General features: G+C 35.9%; 3 protein-coding genes across 4 annotated transcripts in view; 1 reads left to right on the top strand and 2 right to left on the bottom strand.

Moving 5' to 3' along the window:
* The window catches only part of UBP12 (ubiquitin-specific protease 12), a 31,764-nt gene extending 27,704 nt beyond the window's left edge, over positions 1-4,060 (top strand). For both annotated transcript variants that reach the window (XM_022295661.2, XM_022295662.2), the window contains exons 22-32: positions 960-1,015; positions 1,103-1,280; positions 1,370-1,471; positions 1,552-1,623; positions 1,778-1,843; positions 2,048-2,113; positions 2,323-2,409; positions 2,505-2,621; positions 2,729-2,803; positions 2,969-3,055; positions 3,444-4,060. In XM_022295661.2, the coding sequence (XP_022151353.1) occupies positions 960-1,015; positions 1,103-1,280; positions 1,370-1,471; positions 1,552-1,623; positions 1,778-1,843; positions 2,048-2,113; positions 2,323-2,409; positions 2,505-2,621; positions 2,729-2,803; positions 2,969-3,055; positions 3,444-3,485 (948 nt within the window). In that variant the 3' untranslated portion in view covers positions 3,486-4,060. The remainder of the gene's footprint in view (positions 1-959; positions 1,016-1,102; positions 1,281-1,369; positions 1,472-1,551; positions 1,624-1,777; positions 1,844-2,047; positions 2,114-2,322; positions 2,410-2,504; positions 2,622-2,728; positions 2,804-2,968; positions 3,056-3,443) is intronic.
* A 2,132-nt stretch (positions 4,061-6,192) lies between these two features.
* Positions 6,193-10,774, bottom strand: LOC111019317 (uncharacterized). Its single transcript, XM_022295663.2, has 9 exons — positions 10,585-10,774; positions 10,183-10,383; positions 9,705-9,867; positions 9,108-9,178; positions 8,854-8,902; positions 8,698-8,762; positions 8,483-8,595; positions 7,052-7,151; positions 6,193-6,575 (listed from the first exon to the last, which is right to left on the bottom strand). The coding sequence occupies exons 1-9, from the start codon at positions 10,694-10,696 to the stop codon at positions 6,481-6,483; spliced, it is 969 nt and encodes a 322-aa protein (XP_022151355.1). The 5' UTR covers positions 10,697-10,774; the 3' UTR covers positions 6,193-6,480.
* A 1,680-nt stretch (positions 10,775-12,454) lies between these two features.
* On the bottom strand, positions 12,455-20,454 carry AMP1 (Peptidase M28 family protein). The gene is made up of 10 exons (XM_088124199.1): positions 19,217-20,454; positions 17,898-18,140; positions 16,809-16,961; positions 16,412-16,480; positions 15,129-15,216; positions 14,705-14,788; positions 14,435-14,523; positions 14,058-14,171; positions 13,830-13,964; positions 12,455-12,974 (listed from the first exon to the last, which is right to left on the bottom strand). The coding sequence occupies exons 1-10, from the start codon at positions 20,162-20,164 to the stop codon at positions 12,792-12,794; spliced, it is 2,106 nt and encodes a 701-aa protein (XP_087980325.1). The 5' UTR covers positions 20,165-20,454; the 3' UTR covers positions 12,455-12,791.
* Positions 20,455-22,026: the final 1,572 nt, after the last annotated feature.

Consider the following 22,026-nt stretch of genomic DNA (forward strand, 5'->3'; position numbering starts at 1 on the left):
AGGGCCAACTAGCCAATACCTTTAAAAAGCCCACATTTTCTGATAATATTTGTATCCTCCAATCGCTTGGCCTGGGAATCCAGACCCCTTGTTCCATGAAAGGACTAACATGAGGAATCCAAGAGCTTCTTGGAGGAACCTTTCCTCCTTAAGCTTTACCCTTATAATAGTTTTTCTGAACAAGAAACAATTTTTCATTGATCAATGAAAAGAGTGAAAGTGTTCAAGATACAACCTCCAAAAGAAGAAAAGCAAAAACCAACTACCAACCAAACAAAAAAAGTCGAAACGGCCCCAAAAGAAAAAACCAAAAATAAACCAAAAGGTCAGCCAAAAAACCAACAAACTAACTAGAACTAGAGACAACTCTAGCTTTACCCTTATCATAGTTGATTGAACTTCTCAAAATTCAGCAGATGTTTGATGTTATTGAGTTTCTCCTCTCTTTGAGGGCGTTCTCCTCCATCTTTATTTCTCTCCAAACTCATGAGGAACTAAATTAAAATCTTCGTCAAACTCAGGAATGAAATTCATATTATTGTGTCTTGAATTAACTTCACAAAATCCATTTTTTGGCCTTAGAGATATCTGAGTAGATATGTTACTCGTAGTTTTGGAAATCCAGATCTTCATGAATGCATTGAATTTAGTGTATGACAGTCACTCGTGATATTTTACTACTACTACAGGTCCGTGAAATCTTTTAAATTTTCTTCATTGGAGAAATAGTTTCCTCAGACAGCTTATTGTTGTGTATAACTGTTGCTGCTCTTTTTGTTTATCCGTAACAAATAAAATATACATAGTGATGACCTTTACCCCAATACCAAGATTGTTTTTTCTGGGTTTTGAGGTTCACTGGTAAAATGATAGTGATACACATTGGGCTTTTCATTTCCTACATGATTCCGGTCTTTAAACTTCAAGTTGATGCTTTTATATGGTGTTCTGCTCTCTAGGTTGTTCATTTTCGAACTTTAGAGAGACCTAAAGAGGATGACTTTTGCCTAGAGCTGTAAGTAATTCCACCTGAAATTTTCTAGTTTCATTGGAGATTCATCATTGTTGATTTAGTTTAATGTGCATAACTTCTCTTCTGTAGGTCTAAAGTTCATACTTATGATGAAGTCGTAGAAAAAGTAGCACAACGAATTGGTCTGGATGATCCGTCCAAAATAAGACTGACTGCACATAACTGCTATTCTCAGCAACCTAAGCCACAACCTATTAAATATCGAGGGGTAGATCATTTATCAGATATGTTGGTACATTATAACCAGGTAGTTTTTTCTGGATTTTTGTTCCTTCCCCATTCTATATGTGGCTGGTTTCACGATTTGGGACTGAAATTTGGGTTACATGTTGACAGATGTCTGATATTTTGTATTATGAAGTCTTGGACATTCCCCTCCCAGAATTGCAAGGTCTGAAAAATCTGAAAGTTGCTTTTCATCACGCCACAAAAGATGAGGTGCTAGCAGTTTGTGGCATAATTTTTCTTTTCTGGATTGTTATCCGGCTTTTGAGCAATTTTGTTTAACTTGTTTCCAGGTGGTTATTCACAATATTAGATTACCTAAACAGAGTACCGTGGGTGATGTTATTAATTTACTTAAAACAAAGGTATGTGCTGTTATCTTTCAATAATCCCTTTTAGAATCCTGATGATCAAAGTTCTGATGGGGTGAAAACAGTATCTAGTTATTTTATATTATTATTCCTCTTTTCATTTACAATCTTTCACATTCGTCAGTGATCTTAGTACTCCCTGAAACAGGTTGAGTTATCTCATCCAGATGCAGAACTTAGATTACTTGAAGTTTTCTATCATAAGATCTATAAGGTAATGATTTGCTGAACTTGGAATTTGATTTCCTCTCAGATCAAGTTATTATGAGATCTTTTCCTTCTTTTTATTTTATCTTTATGCAAATATTTGATGCTTTTGTCGTGTGATTAGTGTGAAGTTTATGTTGACATTTAGAGCCTTGGTTTGGATGTATAGTGAATCCTATGCTTTTAATTGTAACTAAGCTTCCTTTTCCAGATCTTTCCACATAATGAAAGAATTGAGAACATAAATGACCAGTACTGGACACTACGTGTGGAGGAGGTACGAGTTTTCATCATAATCATATCTTCTAAATTATTGTTTTTTCATCCATATTGTCTTATTGATGTCAGACATACAGCGTTGTTTCTTGAATGCTTTTGGTGATTTGCATTTTTACAAATTTCATTTAACAGAGAGAGTAGGAACTTTGGACAATTTGTTATTACAACTTGATGCTTGCCTTCTATTATTTTTTATGTAAATATCAGATCCCCGAAGAAGAGAAAAACCTTGGTCCCCAGGATCGTTTGATTCATGTGTACCACTTCAGCAAAGAGACGGCGCAAAACCAAATGGTATGAAATTTGTATTTATCTTGAGCTTTATGAGAACCCTTATTTTTAAAGCCATCTTGTGTCATAGTTTCTAAGATGCATTGTTTTGACAACAGCAAGTTCAAAACTTTGGAGAACCCTTTTTCTTGGTCATTCATGAAGGCGAGACGCTGGCTGATGTTAAAGTTCGCATACAGAAGAAACTTCAAGTTCCAGATGAGGAATTCTCCAAGGTAGACTATTATTAGATATAAATTATGCTGTGGAAATGTCTCTTTCGAAATGCAAATTAATTTGGTATCATAATGATATGGGTGCTTTTCCAACTTTAATTCTCCAGTGGAAGTTCGCATTCTTTTCTTTGGGACGGCCAGAATATCTGCAGGATTCTGACGTGGTCTCCAATCGTTTTCAGGTAACTGCTCTTATTGCAATAGTATACTTTTTGTTCTCAACTGTTCTGTTTGAGTTGCCCTTCAAAAATTCGACCAACTGTTCTTATTGCAATCGTTTTCTTGCTATTGAGCTGTTTACTTCATTAGTTGAATAATGTAATGAACTGTACGAATATATTATACAGAGGAGAGACATTTATGGTGCTTGGGAACAGTACCTTGGATTGGAGCATTCAGACAACACTCCCAAGAGATCTTATGCTGTCAATCATGTGAGGGCCTTTTACCATCTTTATGGTTACCTTGTGTAGTAAATACTCTTGTAGGCTTGCTAGTTATGGTAACACTACAGACCCCTTTCTGTTTTTTTGCTTCTCTCTTGTTTACCAATGAGACCACCACAATGAGGCTATCCCTATTAACCATCGGATGCATGTTCAAAATTTATCTACTCTTAATAATCGCTCGAGCATCCAACGATGGAAAATTATCATTCATGTTCCAGCCCCTCGAATAATTTTTAGAATCTCTCTTTTTGCCTACTTGTATGCCTGAATGTAGTACAGGAGTAGTATACTTGAAGTATAATTTAGATTCGAGTACAAGATTATATAGCAATGTTCCATATTATAACGGTCAAATTGCATAAACGTTTTGCAGAACCGTGCCACGTATGAGAAACCTGTGAAAATATACAACTGAACATTCCCCATCTTCCACACCAATACTTCAGCTATATGAAGTACCACTTCGGCAATTGTGGAAGAAATGTAGAGTATGCAAACAAGAGAGGTGCGTATGAAGAAACAAAGCTCCTATTGAAGTTACTCTCTAGTATGTAGTTATAGGAATTCAGTGATATAGTTTTTGTTTTCCCTTTTCTTCTCTCTTCCTTTTTTTTTCCGGTTTAAATTCCTGGGAGGTTAGTTTTTCTTCGGGCGTTTTACTGTTCGATTCTTCCATCTGGGGCTCTACCATGTGTTTTCTAATGCACTCATTAAAGCTTCAGCTTTATAAAGAGGTTGGTGGGTTATGAAGGTCTAGTGTATAATTTACCAGGTACATAACAAGTTTCTCTTTATTTTCTTCTTTTTTCCATCTGAGGGGATGTATATTGAGTTTATAGTTGGGCAGTGTTTTTGTCTCATTCATTATTTTTACCCTCTTTTGGTTGTGCTGGTTTTCCCTAGGGTGATGAGATGAGTTTGTGAAAGTCTATAATCCTTGTGTACATCATTAGAACTGCAGTGTAGTATATAATATGTTCATTTCATCCAGTTATGTGGGAGACCCCATTTAATGATTCCAATTAAAACCTTCACAACTAATTTTCCATTTTTCATTTGTTTCTTCTTTTTTTATAAAAAAATGGGATTTTACTATTTTCTATTTCAAGAATATCATATGATGACCCTAACTAAGGATGGGTATAATAGTGTTGTGGTCGTACTAATCCTATTTTACTTCTTTTTATCATTGGTAAGACATTTTCTGCCGGGATTTAGAGATTAGGGCAAAATGAGCCTGTATTTGGTGTCCTATTTGGTCTGTGAGGTTTCAAAAAATTAGTCTCCGAGGTCTGTATAATAGTTTTAACTTCCTCAAGCTCATTTGGTGGTTAGTCTAAAACGATGACAACAATCTCAAATCTTAAGGATCATTTCCATCCCAAGGTAAGTTATATTATATTATATATTTTATGAAAATATTTAATATAAAATTAAAGTAAAAATATACTTCTTGTACTTCCATTAAAGTAATTATTTAGTCCCTGTGGTTTTTATCGTTAAAAATTAGGTTGCGGGCATAATTACTGCCAATTAGGTCGCAGGGCTCATAATTATGCTTCATCCAAGCTTGGGTAGGTTCCTACTTTGGTTTTGAAAGAAAAAGAAATCTCATCCTCTTATGTGGGATTGTATCTAGTGCCATCTTAATACTCACACATCACCTCCCTCACCATCTTCTCCGGCGAGCTCTCTGGGAAATCCCACCGTCGGTAACCTCCAATTTCTAGAAACCCTCGTGCTTCACAAGCTCTACAATATTCTCTTCGGCTCCATCCACCCTGCCATCGCCAATCTCCCTAATCTCACATTCCTTGACCTCCTGATGAAGAGGATGATTTTAGGGAAACAGAGGAAGGGATGTTGCTTCCATTTGCTTCCAAAATCTGCAGCAGTTAACTTCAAATTTCAAACCAACCCACAAAAGTTAGAGAGAGAATATTAATTCTAGAGTCAAAAGTCAGAGGCTCAAAATAGTTTGTGGAGATTGGCGATGGCAGTGTGGATGGGGCGAAGAGAATATTGGAGAGCTCATGGTAAACCAATTTTAAAGTGCCTTAGTTGGCAGTCACATCAATTTGGATCGGTTTTTAATGGTAATGGTTAAATTCTAAACAATTTTAAAGAAGTTTTCTTACTCTAATTTCTGGATGCCTTATACTAATTTTTGTTCTTACTCACCTCATTGCATCCAGGATATTTCACTAATTTTTCTCTACGCGTGCTATTTCAAACACTAAAATATCTACACTAAAATATCTACACTAAAATATCTTTCTATATTACATATTTCCTTACGTATAGCCTCCATTACATAGGTAGAATATAATAAGGCATTGGTCAAATTACAAGTTTGGTCTCTAAAGATTTAAGGCGGCGAGCTTTGCACTTTAAAGATTGCATCTAATAGATCGTTGAAATTTAAAAAGGTGTTTTGTAGATCCTTAAATTTTAATAAACGTTTAATAGGTCAATGGCGTAATACAATTCTAAACTTTCAAAATATCGAATATGTCAAGAACTTATTTTTATACAAAATTAAAAGTTCAAAATTTATAAAGTCAGTTCAATAACCTACTGGGAAAAATATTAAAGATTTAGAATCCTATATTAGGTCAACTCTAAAAGTTTAGACTAAATTTGTTAACAATAAATGTCCCAATTTTTTTTTACCGTATAGGATATTTCCTAACAATAAATGTTACATTTATAAATTAAAAAATTAATCTGCTTAAAATATTGAGTTTAAATTTCAAATTTGGTGGGGAGATTCCTTGTACAGTTTTTGCAAAAACGAAATGCTTTTTTTTTTTTTAGTAGGAATAGGAAATTTGAATTCACAGGTCAAATATAGGTCAAATTTGAATTCACAGGTTACTTTACAGTCACCTCTAGTATTTGTAATAAATCAGTCCAGGACTAATTTTAGAAAATGTCCATATTACTCTTTTGTATTGCAACCTCCAACACCAACATCCTAACATTACACATAATGCCTAATAAAAGTTGATCAAAAGACAAGCCAACATGAGTTTAACTCATCGGTAATTAACATTTGTCTTTGACCAGGAGGTCATGAGTTTGAATCTACTACCTCATTTTTTGTAGTTGAAAAAAAAAAATCAATCAGGAAACCCTTAATCATCATAATCAATTAAGACCCCTGATCATCGTGTAACAAACAATATTTCGAAGACTAAACTATTTCAAATACAGACAGATTTAATATCCAAATTCTTTGCAAACCGCTGCAAATGATCAATGGATCTAACTTCCAAAGGTAAAGGTTACATAAAAACTTTGCATTCGATCCTCAAGTAAAGAAAAAAAGGTCCAGTGCAATACAAAGGCATAAATTTGGCGTACAAACCTGTGGGGCATCTTATGAATTTTGAGGCATATCTCAGTCTCTATAGGACTCTGTAGGATATCTGACCATCAACCGTCTCGACAGCAACCCGCTTCATTCGCACGAATATAAGCAGAAATGATCTCGCCTTGGGACCTTAAAAAAATAAGAGAGCACCACAAAATCTGCTTGTTAATAATAGTCAAGAATTCTGGGGTGGTTTAATTCGCTACCGCTAAATGTCAAATGGGATATAAATTCAATTTTGATCAAGATGACATAGCGTGGAAATGGCATGTCAAGTCTATATTGGTGCATGGCTATGGAGAATATGGTGAGAAAGGAAGAATCAAATGTAAAACACCAGCAAAGAAGTTCATAGTATTGCCAATCGTAGCAAGCAGACGTGCAACAGTGTGGCTTTTTTGTTTTTTGGTCCAAAAACATTAGTTTTGACAGAAATATGTAAAATAAAGTGGACGAAGACAACATTCTCTCCCTGGCTGGTAGAGTGCTACTGTTCTACTAATGCACGAAAGGGTGAGTAAAATTAAAAAAAAAAAAATTAAAAAAAAAGTCTTCTTGGGCAGGAAAAAAAAGGACATATAATTAAATTAGTCCATGAACATCACCAAGGTCCATAGATGAAATTTCGTCTTGAAGGATATAGTTTTTTCCCTTGGCTTTCATTTCCAGACATGAATTGATCTTCTCAACGGCCACGATGAGGTCCTGGACAAATTGAATTCCAAAGATGTAAAATTTTGCAAATACAAATGACAATTTTGCATTAGGTTGATCGTAAAAGATATCATGCAAATATGATGGGTGTAATTTTAGTTGAGGGCTTTTGGAGGTTTATGGGATCACGACATGTTCACATTCAAATTCTTCACACTGACAATTGTGGAGAATTCTTTAAAACCATGCTAGGTGACTGGCAAAGAGCAAATGGGATTGTACACCAAAGTTCTCACAAAGACACTCCCCAACAAAGTAGAATTGCTGAAAGAAAAAAAAAACATCTTCTCCACAGCTAAATCTCTTACGATCACCACTAACAACCTGAATGTTTTTAGGTGAAGCTATCGTCACTACCACTTATTTATTTAGCAAAATGTTATCTCGAGATTAGAACTCCCATACAGAGCCTTCTTGACTATTACCTTTACCCCATTACCGAGATTGTTTTCAACATTACCTCCTAAATCCTAAGATATCTTTTGAGTTGTATGGCTTTTGTTCAAAACCCATTTCCCAATCGAAGTAAACTTGACCTAAGGCTATTAAATGCGTCTTTCTAGGATATGCCTCAAATCAGAAAAGACTTGGATGCTATACCCTTGGTGTGTCTATGGATGTTACCTTCTTTCAAAACGAGTTGTATTAACAAAAACCTAAAACTTCAGCTGAAAACCTCCTCGAGAACTTCTTTGGAAATTACGTTAGAGATGAAATAAGACTCTAAACAAATTCATTGTGAGGATAACATACCTGGCTACTAAGTACATGAACAATAAAAGTCCGAACATAGGATTCAATAAGGAACCAACCGCGTATATTAGAGCTAGGAAAAAAAGTATGAACTTCTCAGATTTCATATTAATTAGAAGCACATGTGACGAATTCTCATGAATATAATTATCCAAATATTCCTAGTTATCCCCATAACAGTTTTCTACAAAACACTACCCAAACACAATGAACATTTAGATTCTCAAGCATCTAGATATCGAGCATCCAAATCGACAAATGGCCCCTAAGTATACGTGTATATTTTAGAAACCTAACACTTACCTCACTATTTTTATAGTTAAGTTTTCTGTGAGTGGTTTTGTAAATGGGGATCCCATTTCTTTTGATCACTACCAAGACCTATAAATTTGTCTGTTTCCAATAAAAATCGATGCAGTTTTCATCTAATTCATCATGCATTTGTTAGTAAGGACTCTTCGGCTTGTTAGGAAGAGATCAACCATCACAGACCTACATAGATGGATCAATAATGGAAACTCAACAGACATTAAAGAATAAAATCAAATGGAAAGTAAAGAGCGTCGTACCTCCCATGATACTAGGCTCTTCATATATGATGGGAGACTTTCAAAATCGTCCTTTGATAGCTTAATTAGAGGTGAAATAGCTTCTTTGGATGTGAGGTAATCTTCACCTTCCCCTGCCTCAAACAAATACTTAAATTATGAACTTTCATATCTCGATATTGGTAGAAAGATGGGGTTCTCAAATAATGAAGCCTAATACTGCAAGAACTTTCTACCTTCAGACAGCCCCACAATCTGTACTTGGCATGGAAATTTGGAGTCGAGTGGTTTCTCTAAGAATCTAAAAGGAAAAAATGTCATCAAATAATTTGAATTTATTTATCTTCTGAAGCCATTACATAATTGATACAATTTTGAGTATTGAGACCCACCTTTTTGGGGTATGCAAATCTCCATATGGATCATCGAACGTAGAGTTGCCTATAAATGCAATAATAAGCAGAAGTCACTTATTAAGAAAGCCAATGCTAATGATTTTAAGCGAAGAATAAAACACTCCAGATAATGAAAAAAAAAAAAATCAAGGTTCAGACATCTTCAAAATATTGATAACCGTAACATTTACATCTCATACATATTCTGGAAGATAGCATATAAAGGCAAGTGGAAAGTAGAGTATTCTGACCTTCGGATGCTAAAGTGGCAAGACAAACATCCGAGAGCCCAGCATTTTGTAAACTTAGTAAGTCATCGAGTCTGGAAATGAAAGAACAACAAGATAATTAGTTAATTAATAGGTAGCCATCTTTTTAAACCTATCCACTGTTTTGACAGATGAGCAACATGCGACGTCATGTATTTTATAAGCTTTTTCATTGTTTTTACACTTTAAAAGGAAAAAGGAAAAATAATTTCTTGAAGAAGTCCTAATCTTTCATGATATTATTATTCACAATACCGTATTTTTATATCTATTATTTTAAGCCCTAAAGAGCCATTACACTTCAGTGTGCCACTTTTAAAGGACTTTATAACCACAAATTTCAAAGCACTTCGCTTGATATGCCTTACACAACCCAAGGTCAAAGTGCATATGGACAGCAAACTCAAGAACAGAACAAGCCAAAGCGGGAATGTGTGCATTTCATACTCTAAATGAAGAACCTTGAAATTTGTGGTTTATGAATCAAAGTTTTCATGTTTTACTTTTCTATATTTATAAATAACCAATAAGATAAGAAACGCCATTAACAAGGGGAGGGGGAGGGGGATGGGAGGATACAGTATGTCTTCTCTGAAACTATGCATGGCAAGTCCTGTCGTGGAGACTGATCTCTGGTAAGAAGACGGTACGCTCAATCCATCCTTGGGGCTTGAAATGTCAAAATTCAACCCAGATGTCGATACATGGTTATAAATTTCGTCGTCTTCATCAATCTCGAATTCTAAGCCAAAAGAAGGGAGAACAATGCGGAGAAAAGATTACAAGCAGACATATTAAATAGAAACAATAGCTATTTTTCCTTTTCGTTTTATGATTTTCCGAAAGAAGTATAAGTGAATTTTCTTCTTGAAAGGATAAAAACGCACGAACATGCCCTGCCGCTTTCATCCAAAAATAGAGACACAACGAGAAATTTTGAAAGAGATTTACAAACAAGAGAACCACGAAAGACGTGTGTAATCTGAACCACTGCACAGTGCACTCGTTATTCCATCTCCTCATTCAGGAAAAGCAGGAACTCAGTATTATAATTCACCTGGAACATATCCGACGCCTTTTACATGCTTTTGTAGCTCCAACAGATCGCTTTCATTCTTCTTGTAAACTTCACTGACGTGCCCCAGTAGCTCCTCGAAGGATACTGTTTCTAAGGACATTGATTCGAGCAGGTTGAGATCAACGCCAACAGTCGACACGCGGCGGTTGAGAGATTGTATGAAGGTCGATGATGCCGAATCTGTAGAGAATCGCAACAATTAACAGAAATCAATACCCTAACTTATCTCCACCCTCAAAATTGTCGTCCGCTCCATGAAATTAAAAGGCGATAGCAAATTTACGAACGAAACAAAACATCGAAATTCAATCTCCTAGCAGTAATTGTACGTTAATTCTGATTCGAATTCCAAAAAAGAGAAGATAACGAAAGAACGGGCACCAAGGGGAATGGGGCGGCGATCGACGGACTGCTTGAGAGCATCGCAGGTGTTCTGGAGGTGATTGCAAAATGGAGCTAGGGTTTTGCTGAAGTTCGAGATCAGTTCCTCCATTTCGTTTCTCGTTCAGATATTCAAATTGGATGATCCTTTAACTCATCCATTTAGCTGACCGAAGAGGAGGAAGAATAATAAAAAGGCGGGAAACAATATTCGATTTTAAGATATATTCAAATATTACTTTTGTCCCGACACTTTTTTTTGCTTTTCTTTCTTTTAAAAACATTCATTTCTATTTCTGCGTCATTTCTTTTGAGCATAATTTTAACACGACACCTTCAATGATTTAAATATACCTATAAATTTGTATTAAAGAATTTTTATTGAGTTTAATATAGTATCGATGGCTATAGCTGTTTTTCTAGTTTGTCGGTCCCCGATTATAAATTCTCATTGGCCACGACCTATAGGAACTAGGCTATCTACTGTTTTTAACCCTATTTGCATAGGCTCGTGCACATATTTACGTTCAATAATCCTAGGGGCTTTCACTTCGACACGTCTTCGCTCGTGATCGGTTAGGATGTCCATTGCCACTAGTATACCCACCAAGCTCATTGTTCTAGTGATTAACGACTTCTCTTTAAATAATGGATTTATCCGTGAAACTCGTGTAGGCACGAATTTTAGTTAAGATTTAGTTTTTAAAGGCTTGCTTTCTATTCTCGCAAATCGAGTCTGACCTCTATTCCAATTGGATGTTTATGTGAATTAAAATAGATATCTTGAAAAACAGCAATACAATGATTAAAATAAATAAATATTTTAAAAATACATAATCCAAAATAGTATTTAAATATAGAAAAAGGAGGGGAAAGGAGGGAGTGGTAGGAATTTGATTTTAAGCTTGATGAATTATAGAAAAATTAAAACATTATACACGGACATGGTAAATAAAAAGTAAACACACATGCAGAGACATACATACATATTTACTGGAAGTTACATTTATAAATATGATAAATAGTGTGTTCAAGAGTAATTTTAATATAGGAAAATTACTTTTACCATTACTAAAACCAATTCCATTTTCAATTGATCATGTTTGTCATATTAAAAAATTGATTTTAGGAAAACATAAAATCATTTATAATTAGTAATTTACGAAAATCAATTATTCTTAAATATTTTTTTCTAAAATCACTCATTTTACCATCTCTCAAACACACCCTAAATATTTTCCTTCTACCATCATTCCCAAACCCACCCTAAATATTTTCAAATATTAAGCACTTTGCAATATCTTGATCTATCTATTTTAGTTCTTATTACACTACCCTCAATAAATTTCTTAAAATATTATAACTTTTAATTAAAATACAATTTTAATCCATGAATTTAGAGATAGGTTTTTATTTGATTCCTAAGTTTTAAAAAGTCACAGTTTGATCCTTGACCTTTAAAAAATAATTCTAAAATGTCCATGGGACTAAAATTCCGTTAGTAACAATAATGGAATACTGATGAGTTGGATATTTATTTAATTTTATATTATATGTGCATTTTTTTTATTATTTAGAGATGGGAATAGAGTGAGAGAAAGAAAAAAATAATAATAAAAAAATGACACATATATTAAAAAATAATATAAAATTAAATAAATATCCAACTCAGCATTCCATCAGTGTCACAATCGAAACATTTGAACCAAACCGACTTCCTCTCCTGCTCGACCGACCATAGATTCAGGGGTCTCATTGGGTATCATTTATCTGACAAATGATTTTGATTCCATCCAATGCAATCCGTGAGAAAGACGACGACACATTTACGGGTTTCGACAAGATCGCGTTTTCAATCAGTGACACTTCATTGAGAGATGGTGAAAAGAACAGGTATATTCAGGGGATCAAGTTTTTCAAAGCAAAAAAAAACAGGTATATATTCATGGAAACGACCTCATACCTTGTGTTCAACAAAAAAAACAAGAAAAAGGAAGTCTCGAGGGAATATATTACAATTTAAAACCTATTCATCTTCAGTTCCCATGAAAAAAGCAGAAGAAGAAGATGACAACGTGACGATGAGAAACCGAGTGAGAGATAAGGAACAACTTACAAAGGCGTGTGTTCGGTACTTGCTATCGCTTTCATTCCCCATATGTATAAAACTCAGATGCTGTAAAATTTTAGATGCCTTTTCCTTTGTTTCATGAGAGATCACCTTTAAGAGCAGTAGCGGCCCTTCTAATGGCTCTAACCACTCTCCAGATCTCATGCTGAATTGCAGCCTGCCTTTCTCTTTGGTTCATTTTCGTGGATTCGGAAACTGCATCTGCAATACCGGGAAAGTAAACCAGTGCACTTTCATAGTCGCTCGGAGGCCCGTAAACCTGCAACAAGGAGGATTATCACAGAATCTACACAGAAGTAATATTTCGCTGCCTGCAGATGGTAGTACTTCAAAGAGAAGCAACCAGCTACCAGAATTTCATGATTCATGTTTAGAGAATAGCCTAGATGAATTGGCAGTGACCGATTCCTTTCACATGTATAACACTAGATAAAGCAAAGCATTTCCTTTGATGAGAAAACCGCTTTCCTTTACATGTTTCTCGTTTCCACTTTTTCAATCAAGAAAAATAGATTTGCATTCGGTAACAATTTCTTGTTCTTTCTTTTTTAATAAATATGTTTGGTAATCATTTCTTGTTTCTTGTTTCTTGTTATCTGAGATTTTAAATGAAAACGTAAAAGTTTTATATGAAAATTAAATATTAGAAATTTTACATCATGTTTATATTTTTTATATTTGTTATGCATTTAATAATTCTAAGAATGATAAAATAATGTTTGTATCTATGTTTTGGAAAAAAAAAAACAAGAAACTTGATCTTATTGTTCCTAAAATTTCTATACAATTTTGGAAACGTTTCTTAAAGATGAGAAACGAAAAACAAAAACTACCAAACGCTTATGTTTCTCAAAATTGTAAATGAGAAACAAGAAACGGGATCATTATCAAATGCGCCATTAGACACTAATTTCTTAAATTTGGATGCATTCTCTTACCTTTTTAGGTTCAATTTGCGGAAGTCTCCGCATCGCATAAAGATAAACTAAAGAATCTCTTTAGTATTCTCAAGATCACCGAGCTCTCCTCAGGTCTATGATCTTGATCGTAATACAGTTGCTAAACAGTTAACACTTGCAATCAATTTCAGTACTATGATGAAAAAAACACTTACAAGATGCTTGAACCAAGGACGGCCTCGGAGCCCATCTACATCCAAGAAGCCTCTTTCGGCAAGCATCAAACGATCGTTTAATGCTCGCTTCTGCAACAATGCCACATCACTAGAAGTTTCTTGCTCTCTCAACCTCTGTATAATATAGTGTGGCTGTTAGACCATATGCATACACATCATTAATGTTAAATGCAACATCCCATGTTCTGTTAATTTTAGAGATCCTACCTTGGCTTCGTTCTCAATTTCTTGGGCAGCAGATTGTAGTTCTTGGATGGCTGTCGATAATGGGAGCAATGATACGCTCTCATCTAAGAAATCATTAAGTGTATCCTTGTATGCCTGTGTTGGAAGGGATTTGACAACATTTTAATTTTATAGACAATTTATGCTACAAAAAGAAGCAAGATGTTGTGCTTCTAAAATCTAAGTACAATGCCTACATAAACGTTTCAAATATAGTTTAAGTTAAAATCCAAATTCGGTCCCTAAACCTTTGTTCATTTTTCATTTTAGCTACTTAAACTTTTGAAATTTTGATTTTAATCCCTCAACTTTCTGAAACAATCTGAACAACAAACTAAAGTATATCCGGAGTATGGCACCTGTAACTGATTCGCATAAGAGACGTAACTGAAAGGGAGAATTAAATCATCAGCGAGTCGAAGGGCTAGCAGTCCCCAAATGTTTCCAACTGTAGGTACAACAAAGCGAGAGAAGACCATTATACCAAGAAAAGGCAATAGAAAAGTAGTCATTCAACCTTATTAATAAACCATGGGATCAAACGCTATTCTCTTCTTTAATGGAAGTAGTTTCTTATAAGAAAAGAATTTTAAAAAATAAAGATAATGCCAATCTAAAACAAAGCTAACCAGTCACATGTCGATGAAACGATGGATCTCCATAATTTGCCATCCAATCATAGGTGTCAAAGGCGGTATGATAGACAGGAAAATCTGAAAAAGGAAACTTATCACAAAACACAGACGAGACGACTATACGATAGGATATGTACACCATACCAAACTCCCAAGCCCTGTATCACCAGGGAAAAGCTATGCGGCTCAAGACAATATCAAAAGCATTAAGAATCATGGGAAAAATCATTTTTGGTGATTGTGATTCTCACTACTATTCAAGTACCGTTATACATTTCACAAGACTATCCTCATTTCTAATCATTATTGGTGATTGTGATTCTCATATCTAGCAAGGATTTCTCTGATTCTAAATATTCTTTTGCCAGGATCTCCAAATTTACCCTAAATTGTTAGCATATATGTCAGAGAAAAGTACCTCTTCCATAATACACATCAACAGAAGGAACTCCTGCATGTTGCACAAATGCAGCAAAATCAGAATTCAGAGCACCAAGTCTTTCAATCTGCAAACTAGCCGAGAAGGATTGAAATCAAAACTATCAACAAGGAATTCACAACTTCTACGTAATCATGTACATGAAAACACAGAATTCACAACTTCTTCATGACAGCATTTAGTAATATTCATACCTAGAGTTTATTCATACCTAAATAAAACTCTATTCAGTACTGAGGAATCCCAAGAACGGTGGTATTTATGTAGTCTTAGCAAGTGTAAGTAAATTATTTTTCCTGTTTTACCGATTACAGCTTAAGTGACTTTTGATGAGTTGGAGGGCCTTTTCATAGTTCTCTCTTGCTTGGAGTTTTCTCCTTTTGTATGTGTATGATATCAATAAAAATAAACAAATAAATAAAGGGAACCCAGGAACAAACAAACTAGTCCTCCAACTGCAGGTTGTAATTCAGAAACAACAACAGAAGCTCGAACTGATACCGAGTGGTTTCTTTTTTCTTTTAGAAAATACTGAACTTTAGAGAAAACGACCTTTCATTGAGAAAAATGAAACAAAATAAAAGGCCATACAAAAATAAAGGAGCCAAACTAAAAGAACAGGCTCCACACTAGCAAAATCAAATCTAAAGAGTAACTACAAAAGGCTTTAGACACCGAGGCCCAAAGAGAAATATGAAACTGAACAACCGCCCAAGCTTCCTCTAAAGATCTCTCAAAGTGGTTTCATTGAGCTAAGATCATGGGCAATTCTGCTGTAAGCTCGGGCCAAGGATTCTAAAAGGAATCATTCCACAGCCACACTTGAGTAACTCTACACAGTCTAGGCTCATTAAAGATTTGATATCCGTGAGTATCCAAACCCACTAGGATGCATGGTACACCTTAGTCAATCTCATGGTACAATTTTCTAACCCTACGGTACAACATTTGGTTGCATTGGCCTTGATAACCACTAGATCAACCAAGCGTTGTTTCAGAAAATTGATTAGGATAGCCTCTGGAACCTGAAATAGAGCAGAGCTAGACACTATAGACAGAAAATCAAAGTCACTCTAATTCAAAAGTTTAGTTACATATCTTCTACTTTTATTTGAAGCCTTATGCAGTAGAGAAGAAAAGTCAGTGTGGGGACTAGTTAATCACTTCACAGTCATACAACAGGCATGAAGCAAGACAGCACGAAAAGCCAATGGGGGTACGAGGATTCATATTAATAACAGATTAAGATAGTGTGGCCTTACATTCCCAAAACCATTTGTGGCAGTCCATGTGTCATACACTGTTGCACCTTTCACGTCGGGATCCTGGACCTGAAATCAGTTCAAGACTTTAGAAACACGTGTGACTTACAGCAACCCTGTTCTTTAAATATTTTTGAAAAAAACCGACTGAACCAAGTCAGAGGACAGTGAGTTTGATTTCCTTAAGTATAAAACTGAAAAATTGTTGATTGATCAGTTTGGTTTGGGTTCCCCCCCCCCCCCCCCGGCCCAACAAAGAAAAGGCTTCAGCATCGTTTTTTTCCCTTTTAAACAGATATGTCAGTTACGCCTTCCCCAACAAGATTCCATTCCTGAAACACTCTTCGATGCTCAGATGCTACCGAACCACAATTTCTTTATTTCTTTAATTCTTTACCTGTGCAGTAACCTTAAGAAGGAGATCATCAAGCTGAGGAGTCGCACCAGAAAAGAATCCTGGCCCCTGAACTGCACAATCTACGTTAAGGTAGGCCACAGCTTTGGTTCCAAGATTCACAATGTTTTGCTCAACCCACTCAGTAGATCCTATCTGTAAGCAGCAAAAAGTAGACCATAAATAATTTCAATGTGTACAAAGTTATTACATAAGCTCCTGAGATAAGAGGACTTCCAGAATCAGTATTCTCGTTTCTAATATGCATGTCTAACAACAAAAACCAGTCCTAAATTAGATTTCTTCATACTTTAAAATAAATGTGGCTGACAACCCGCTAGAGCCAGTTATTCTTCACACATTTAAGGGAGACCATGGATGGTGCAGCCGCTTGCCATGGGTAAAACATAGCACAAACTTCTTCAAATACCATTCTTTAAACTAAAATATGAACAAGCCAACACATCGCTGCTAAATTGCAGTGCATAACATAACAAGATAACTTGTTTACATGAGAAAAAGTCGTACAATTTTGATTCTCAATAACTATGCAAGTAAATGCACTAATGTAGGGCTGACTCTGTCTATGATCAACTTTGAACCTTCAAAGGAGTTTTTCCAATAATTTCAACTTAGTTAGTCAGCAAATCAAACAATAAATTAACCATTCCAAAAATAATTCACTGGGTACAAATTTTTTGTTTTTAAGCAGTTCAAGCACAATTCCTTTCCAATTTTTCTTTACTAAAAATCAAGGAATATACATCTTGATAGAAAAATTAGTTTTGCAAGGAACCTTTTTAACCATCTTCAGTATTATCAAGTATTCAACCATTTCCTTTGAAACATAGAAAAAAGAGTTTTTTACCTTAAATGCCAAACTAACCTAAAATACCTTTAAGAAAGAGTCTTTTCATAAAAAACATGATTGTAAAGAAAAATAAAGAATATATAAGAGGAGAAAATTGATGATTGATGCACCTTCTCCTTTCCTGCTCTCATCAGAGAGAGTGGAAAACGAATAACAGGAAAGGCATGTTAAGTCACAAACAACCAATCATTAATTGTGCCTGGAGATTTGGTACTACCTACCATACCAAATTCTTCAGCATCCCAACTGCAAAGAAGAATTGTTCTTCGAGGGCTCCACCCCAACCGTCTCAAAAGAGCAAATCGACGTGCAATGTCGAGTAATGCAGCAGTTCCACTGTTTGGGTCCACAGCCCCAAAACTCCATGCATCTCTATGATTGCCCATAAGCACAAAACGATCGGGCTCTTCTAACCCCTTAATAACAGCTAACACATTACGAATTGTTGATACTTTTCTCTCCCCCTACAAATGAGATGAATGGAGAGTTAGAAAAATAAAGAAACTGGAAAGCGAAGTAAACTTGGAACAGAGAGCACCTCAAATGACTAGTCTCGAAATCCTAGGAATTCCTAATGTTCATCCCACAAAATAAGAGAATTTAATAATTATATATTTAAAAAACAAATAATAAAACACACACACGCACACAAGCCACCAGCCACGATATTGGTAATCTAGCATCCCAAAATATTATGCAAACCCCAACAAAAACTTTAAGACCCTTATCATCTCAAATCGTTCTTCCGAAAACCAAATACCTCCAGAACCACTGATTAAACAACATCAACCCATCTCTGTCATGTACTGACTCAACAACAATCTTAAGAGAACTTTCTCTACTTGTAACTGATGTTATGTCAACTAACATCTGCATAAAAACCCACCAGCTCACGAAAGAAACTTGTTCTTTAGTAATTTACTATAGAAGAATGGGTCATTGAGAATAGTGCTTTTGATTGGAACAGTTTTTATATAACATTTTTAAAAAAAATTCAAGAATTTTTAGAATATTTTTTATTACGTAACTGACCACAAATTCTTTAAAAGTGCTCTCAATTAGCTTTACTCCTTCAAAACCCATGTCAAGCTCACCATAAATGTTGTAAGGTTGTTTGTTTTCTTTTGCATAAATTTCTACCGAATGGTGCCCCTTTCTATGTAATTCTTGTCCTGAGAGTGAAACTCAGCAAGACAAGACAAAAGTCCGACAAGAACATTGACACTGTGACAGTCGCAAAAAAACATCCCCACAATCATGGTCAACATAAGTCAACGAGAGAAACATCCAAGTTTGACAAACATTTTACAGCCGTAAAAGCAGAGTCATTCTCATCAGAACAAAAAAAAAAAAAAAAAAGTAAAAGGCCTAACTGAGCATACCACATAACTACCAATCTGCAAATCAAGAGAATAGATACCACAAAACAGCAAAGTCAAAGATCATTCAATATCTGGGCCTCAACAAAAAAACAGCAGCCACTAGTTAAAATTTCCCAACAGACCACTTTTTCATATTGACTTAAGTCTGAATCAAAAACCTGGTAAGTGAAGTTGAGAAATGTCGGACCACCCGGCCCCACCGACGACGACGATCGGAGCTTCGCTGTCGTGTCTCGCCATTCCGGCGGTACGGAAGCGGTGTCGAGTGAGCTCAGGATGATCTCAGCAGCCTCGGCAGACAAAGGCATGGACGGAATTTTGGGGAACCTTTTCAAAACTTCACTGTCGTTTAAATTCAACCTCTCAGCTCCATCAATGGCTGCCCACCCAGGGCTGAGTGGGTCCCCAATTCCCCTCATCACAGTCCCTCTCTCAAAGCCCTGTCTAAATCTATCCCCCTCGGCGTACAATAGAACCCCTTTTGCCCCATTAGCCTCCGCCTTCGCCACCACCACGCCCCTCGGAAAATCCCCTTTCCTCGCCACCACAATGCATCCGGCGACGCCGACGCCGATCGCCGCCAGCGCGCGGTAGTCCTCGTCCCGGCCGTAGTTCACGAACACCGCCCTGCCGTACGCCGCACCGGATGGCGAATAGGCGTGGTAGGGTTTCACTACGCCCTGAATATTCTCCGATGAAGGAATATTAACAACGCTTCCGTTAGATAATCGAGCCGAAAGAGAGGCGTATTTGGGGTAAGAAAGCAGAGCATCGAACTGAATTGAGTGAGTTTCGAGGCCAAGGTCCCGGAAGTGAGACTCGACGTATCGGGCGGTTTCCGACGAGGGTTCCGTTCCGGCGAGGTGCGGATGAAGAGTGAGCGACCGGAGATAGGACGCGACGGTGTAGTTCGAAGCCGATGAAAGAAAGAGCTGCTGAAACCGGAGGGAATTTCGCGGACTCGAAGTTGCAGAGAGCGACGAGGTCGAGAAATGTAATGTGTAAAAACCCAGAAGGCAGATGATGATGATGAAGAGAAAGGTCGTTAATGGAGCAGGCTTCGATGTACAGATGGTGGTGAGCTGCTTCAATGGCGGCTGAGCCATTTTTGACAAGAGAAGGAAAACAGAGAGAGTTCAGAAATTGGGTCTGCTTCAATGGCGTGGAGGTTTTTGCAGAGGAAAATTCAGGGGAGTTTCAGGGAATTATTAAAAAAGGGAATTGAATGCGTACGCCATTAATGAAGAAAAAGGAAGAGCATTGAGATTATATTATAAAATAAATTGAAGAACAAGTTGGGAAGTCTGAATTCTGAATTGTATAGAAGCGGATGCTCCGTCCCGTTCGAAAAATATGACAGCTTTCTGCGTTTAAAAAAATGATAATAATAAAGTTGAGAATTTTTTTTTAAGATGTGGGAACAATTTTTTGTCCTTTAGTTCGAGTGAAATGCACTTGGTTCTCTTTATTTGGTCCCAATGGATATAATTTGTTTTCTTTTTATATAATTTTAAAATTCTAAATTTGATCTATTCCGATTGCCTTGAGAAAAGCATCAGTATTTTCCTTCCCTTTTCCTTTCTCTCTTCTCCGTATCTTTTTTCTTAATTCCAAGGGACTTTATCCAGATTGTAGACGGAAGGTGGTTGGTAAGGGATAATGAGTGGTTGTGGTACAGGCAGGGTGAGGGGTTGAGTCGGGATTTGATTTCATGATTTAGTAAATACGGAGAAAATCTGAGCGTCCCTAAGTATCTGATATTGTTATTGTTCCTTTTGGATATAATGTTCGTGATTTTATTTTTGATTTTACTTAAAAGATCTCGTTTTATCCAATTAGATAATTGTCTTCTCTCATATACCGCTGATCACTTATTTTCCTAATTAATGCGAGACTTTATTTATATTTCTAATCACGTCTCGAACCATTTTGGACTTGTATTATATTATAAATTATGAAATAAATAAAAATAGCACTTATTTTAAAATATAAGTTTCCTTTTTGTCGTTGTTGCTATTATTATATATAATTAATTCTATTCAAATATTTATAACTAATTTCTAAAAATGGACGAACGAGACTTTCGTGTTTGACTTTTTCATATTATCTTTATCCATTCGTTCCATGCGCATTCAATTTTCTACTCATTTCACTCAAATTTTCAAACAAGAAAAATGTTCAAAACAAATTATTGAAATGATCTTACTTCTTTTTCCTTTCGCTCACATTTTCAAACAAGAAAAAAAATTAAAACAAGTTATTGAACATGATCTTACTTCTTTTTGTGTATAATGTTGATATGGGTAAAATATAATAGCGACACATGGACCACTCCATGATAACACGTGGACTCGAGCTTGAGTTGAGTTCGGGTTTATTGAGCCGAGGAGGAAAGACCAACATCACACGACAAGTATGTTAGCTCGTCCTTCCTCGAGCAGAGTTCGTCCCATGGGATATCTGCTGACATTGGACGTAATGATGATTCTGCTGTTAGATATCCTCAACATATGCCAGCACGAGATCCTTTTAATGACAAGTACGCACTCTGACCACCTTAGTTCACTTCCCTAAATGTCCCTCATAAGGATGGTCAAAATATCTTTGACCAACTTTTAGCTCACCATTTTATTCTATACTAACTTAAGTTTAAGAGTGATTTTGATTCGTTGCTATGTTATGATGTGCAGGAACATCTTTTGAATGAATAAAGCAACAACCGTCCAAGTCGACACGTCTAGAATCTAGCATCAGCCAATTTCATTAATTTTCCGAGTTCCAACCCTTAAACTTGTTTGACCAAAATACATGGTTATTATCAATTATGTCTACAAGTACAAGTCCCAGTACGTATATGACTCATTTGTCTACGATTTCACTCAAATAAAAAATTATTTTGTTTGACAGATAAGAAACTAGGACATGGTCAGTGGCTCATAGTACTTTTGAGCTATTATTTGTGATCAGA

Source organism: Momordica charantia (genome assembly GCF_013281855.1).
Source record: "Momordica charantia cultivar OHB3-1 chromosome 5 unlocalized genomic scaffold, Mcharantia_2.0 BLBB01000005.1, whole genome shotgun sequence".
In the NCBI taxonomy this organism is placed as follows: domain Eukaryota; kingdom Viridiplantae; phylum Streptophyta; class Magnoliopsida; order Cucurbitales; family Cucurbitaceae; genus Momordica; species Momordica charantia.

Excerpts from the sequence above, each read along its gene's own strand:
- AMP1 (XM_088124199.1), bottom strand. The coding sequence starts at position 20,164 with ATGGCTCAGCCGCCATTGAAGCAGCTCACCACCATCTGTACATCGAAG. Across the intron at positions 16,481-16,808 it reads TTCTTAAGGTTACTGCACAG|GTCCAGGATCCCGACGTGAA; the intron begins GTAAAGAATTAA and ends AACTGATTTCAG. Across the intron at positions 14,172-14,434 it reads CTTATGCGAATCAGTTACAG|GCATACAAGGATACACTTAA; the intron begins GTGCCATACTCC and ends CTTCCAACACAG.
- LOC111019317 (XM_022295663.2), bottom strand. The coding sequence starts at position 10,696 with ATGGAGGAACTGATCTCGAACTTCAGCAAAACCCTAGCTCCATTTTGC. Across the intron at positions 9,868-10,182 it reads AGGCGTCGGATATGTTCCAG|AATTCGAGATTGATGAAGAC; the intron begins GTGAATTATAAT and ends CTTTTGGCTTAG. Across the intron at positions 8,763-8,853 it reads GATTTGCATACCCCAAAAAG|ATTCTTAGAGAAACCACTCG; the intron begins GTGGGTCTCAAT and ends TTTTCCTTTTAG.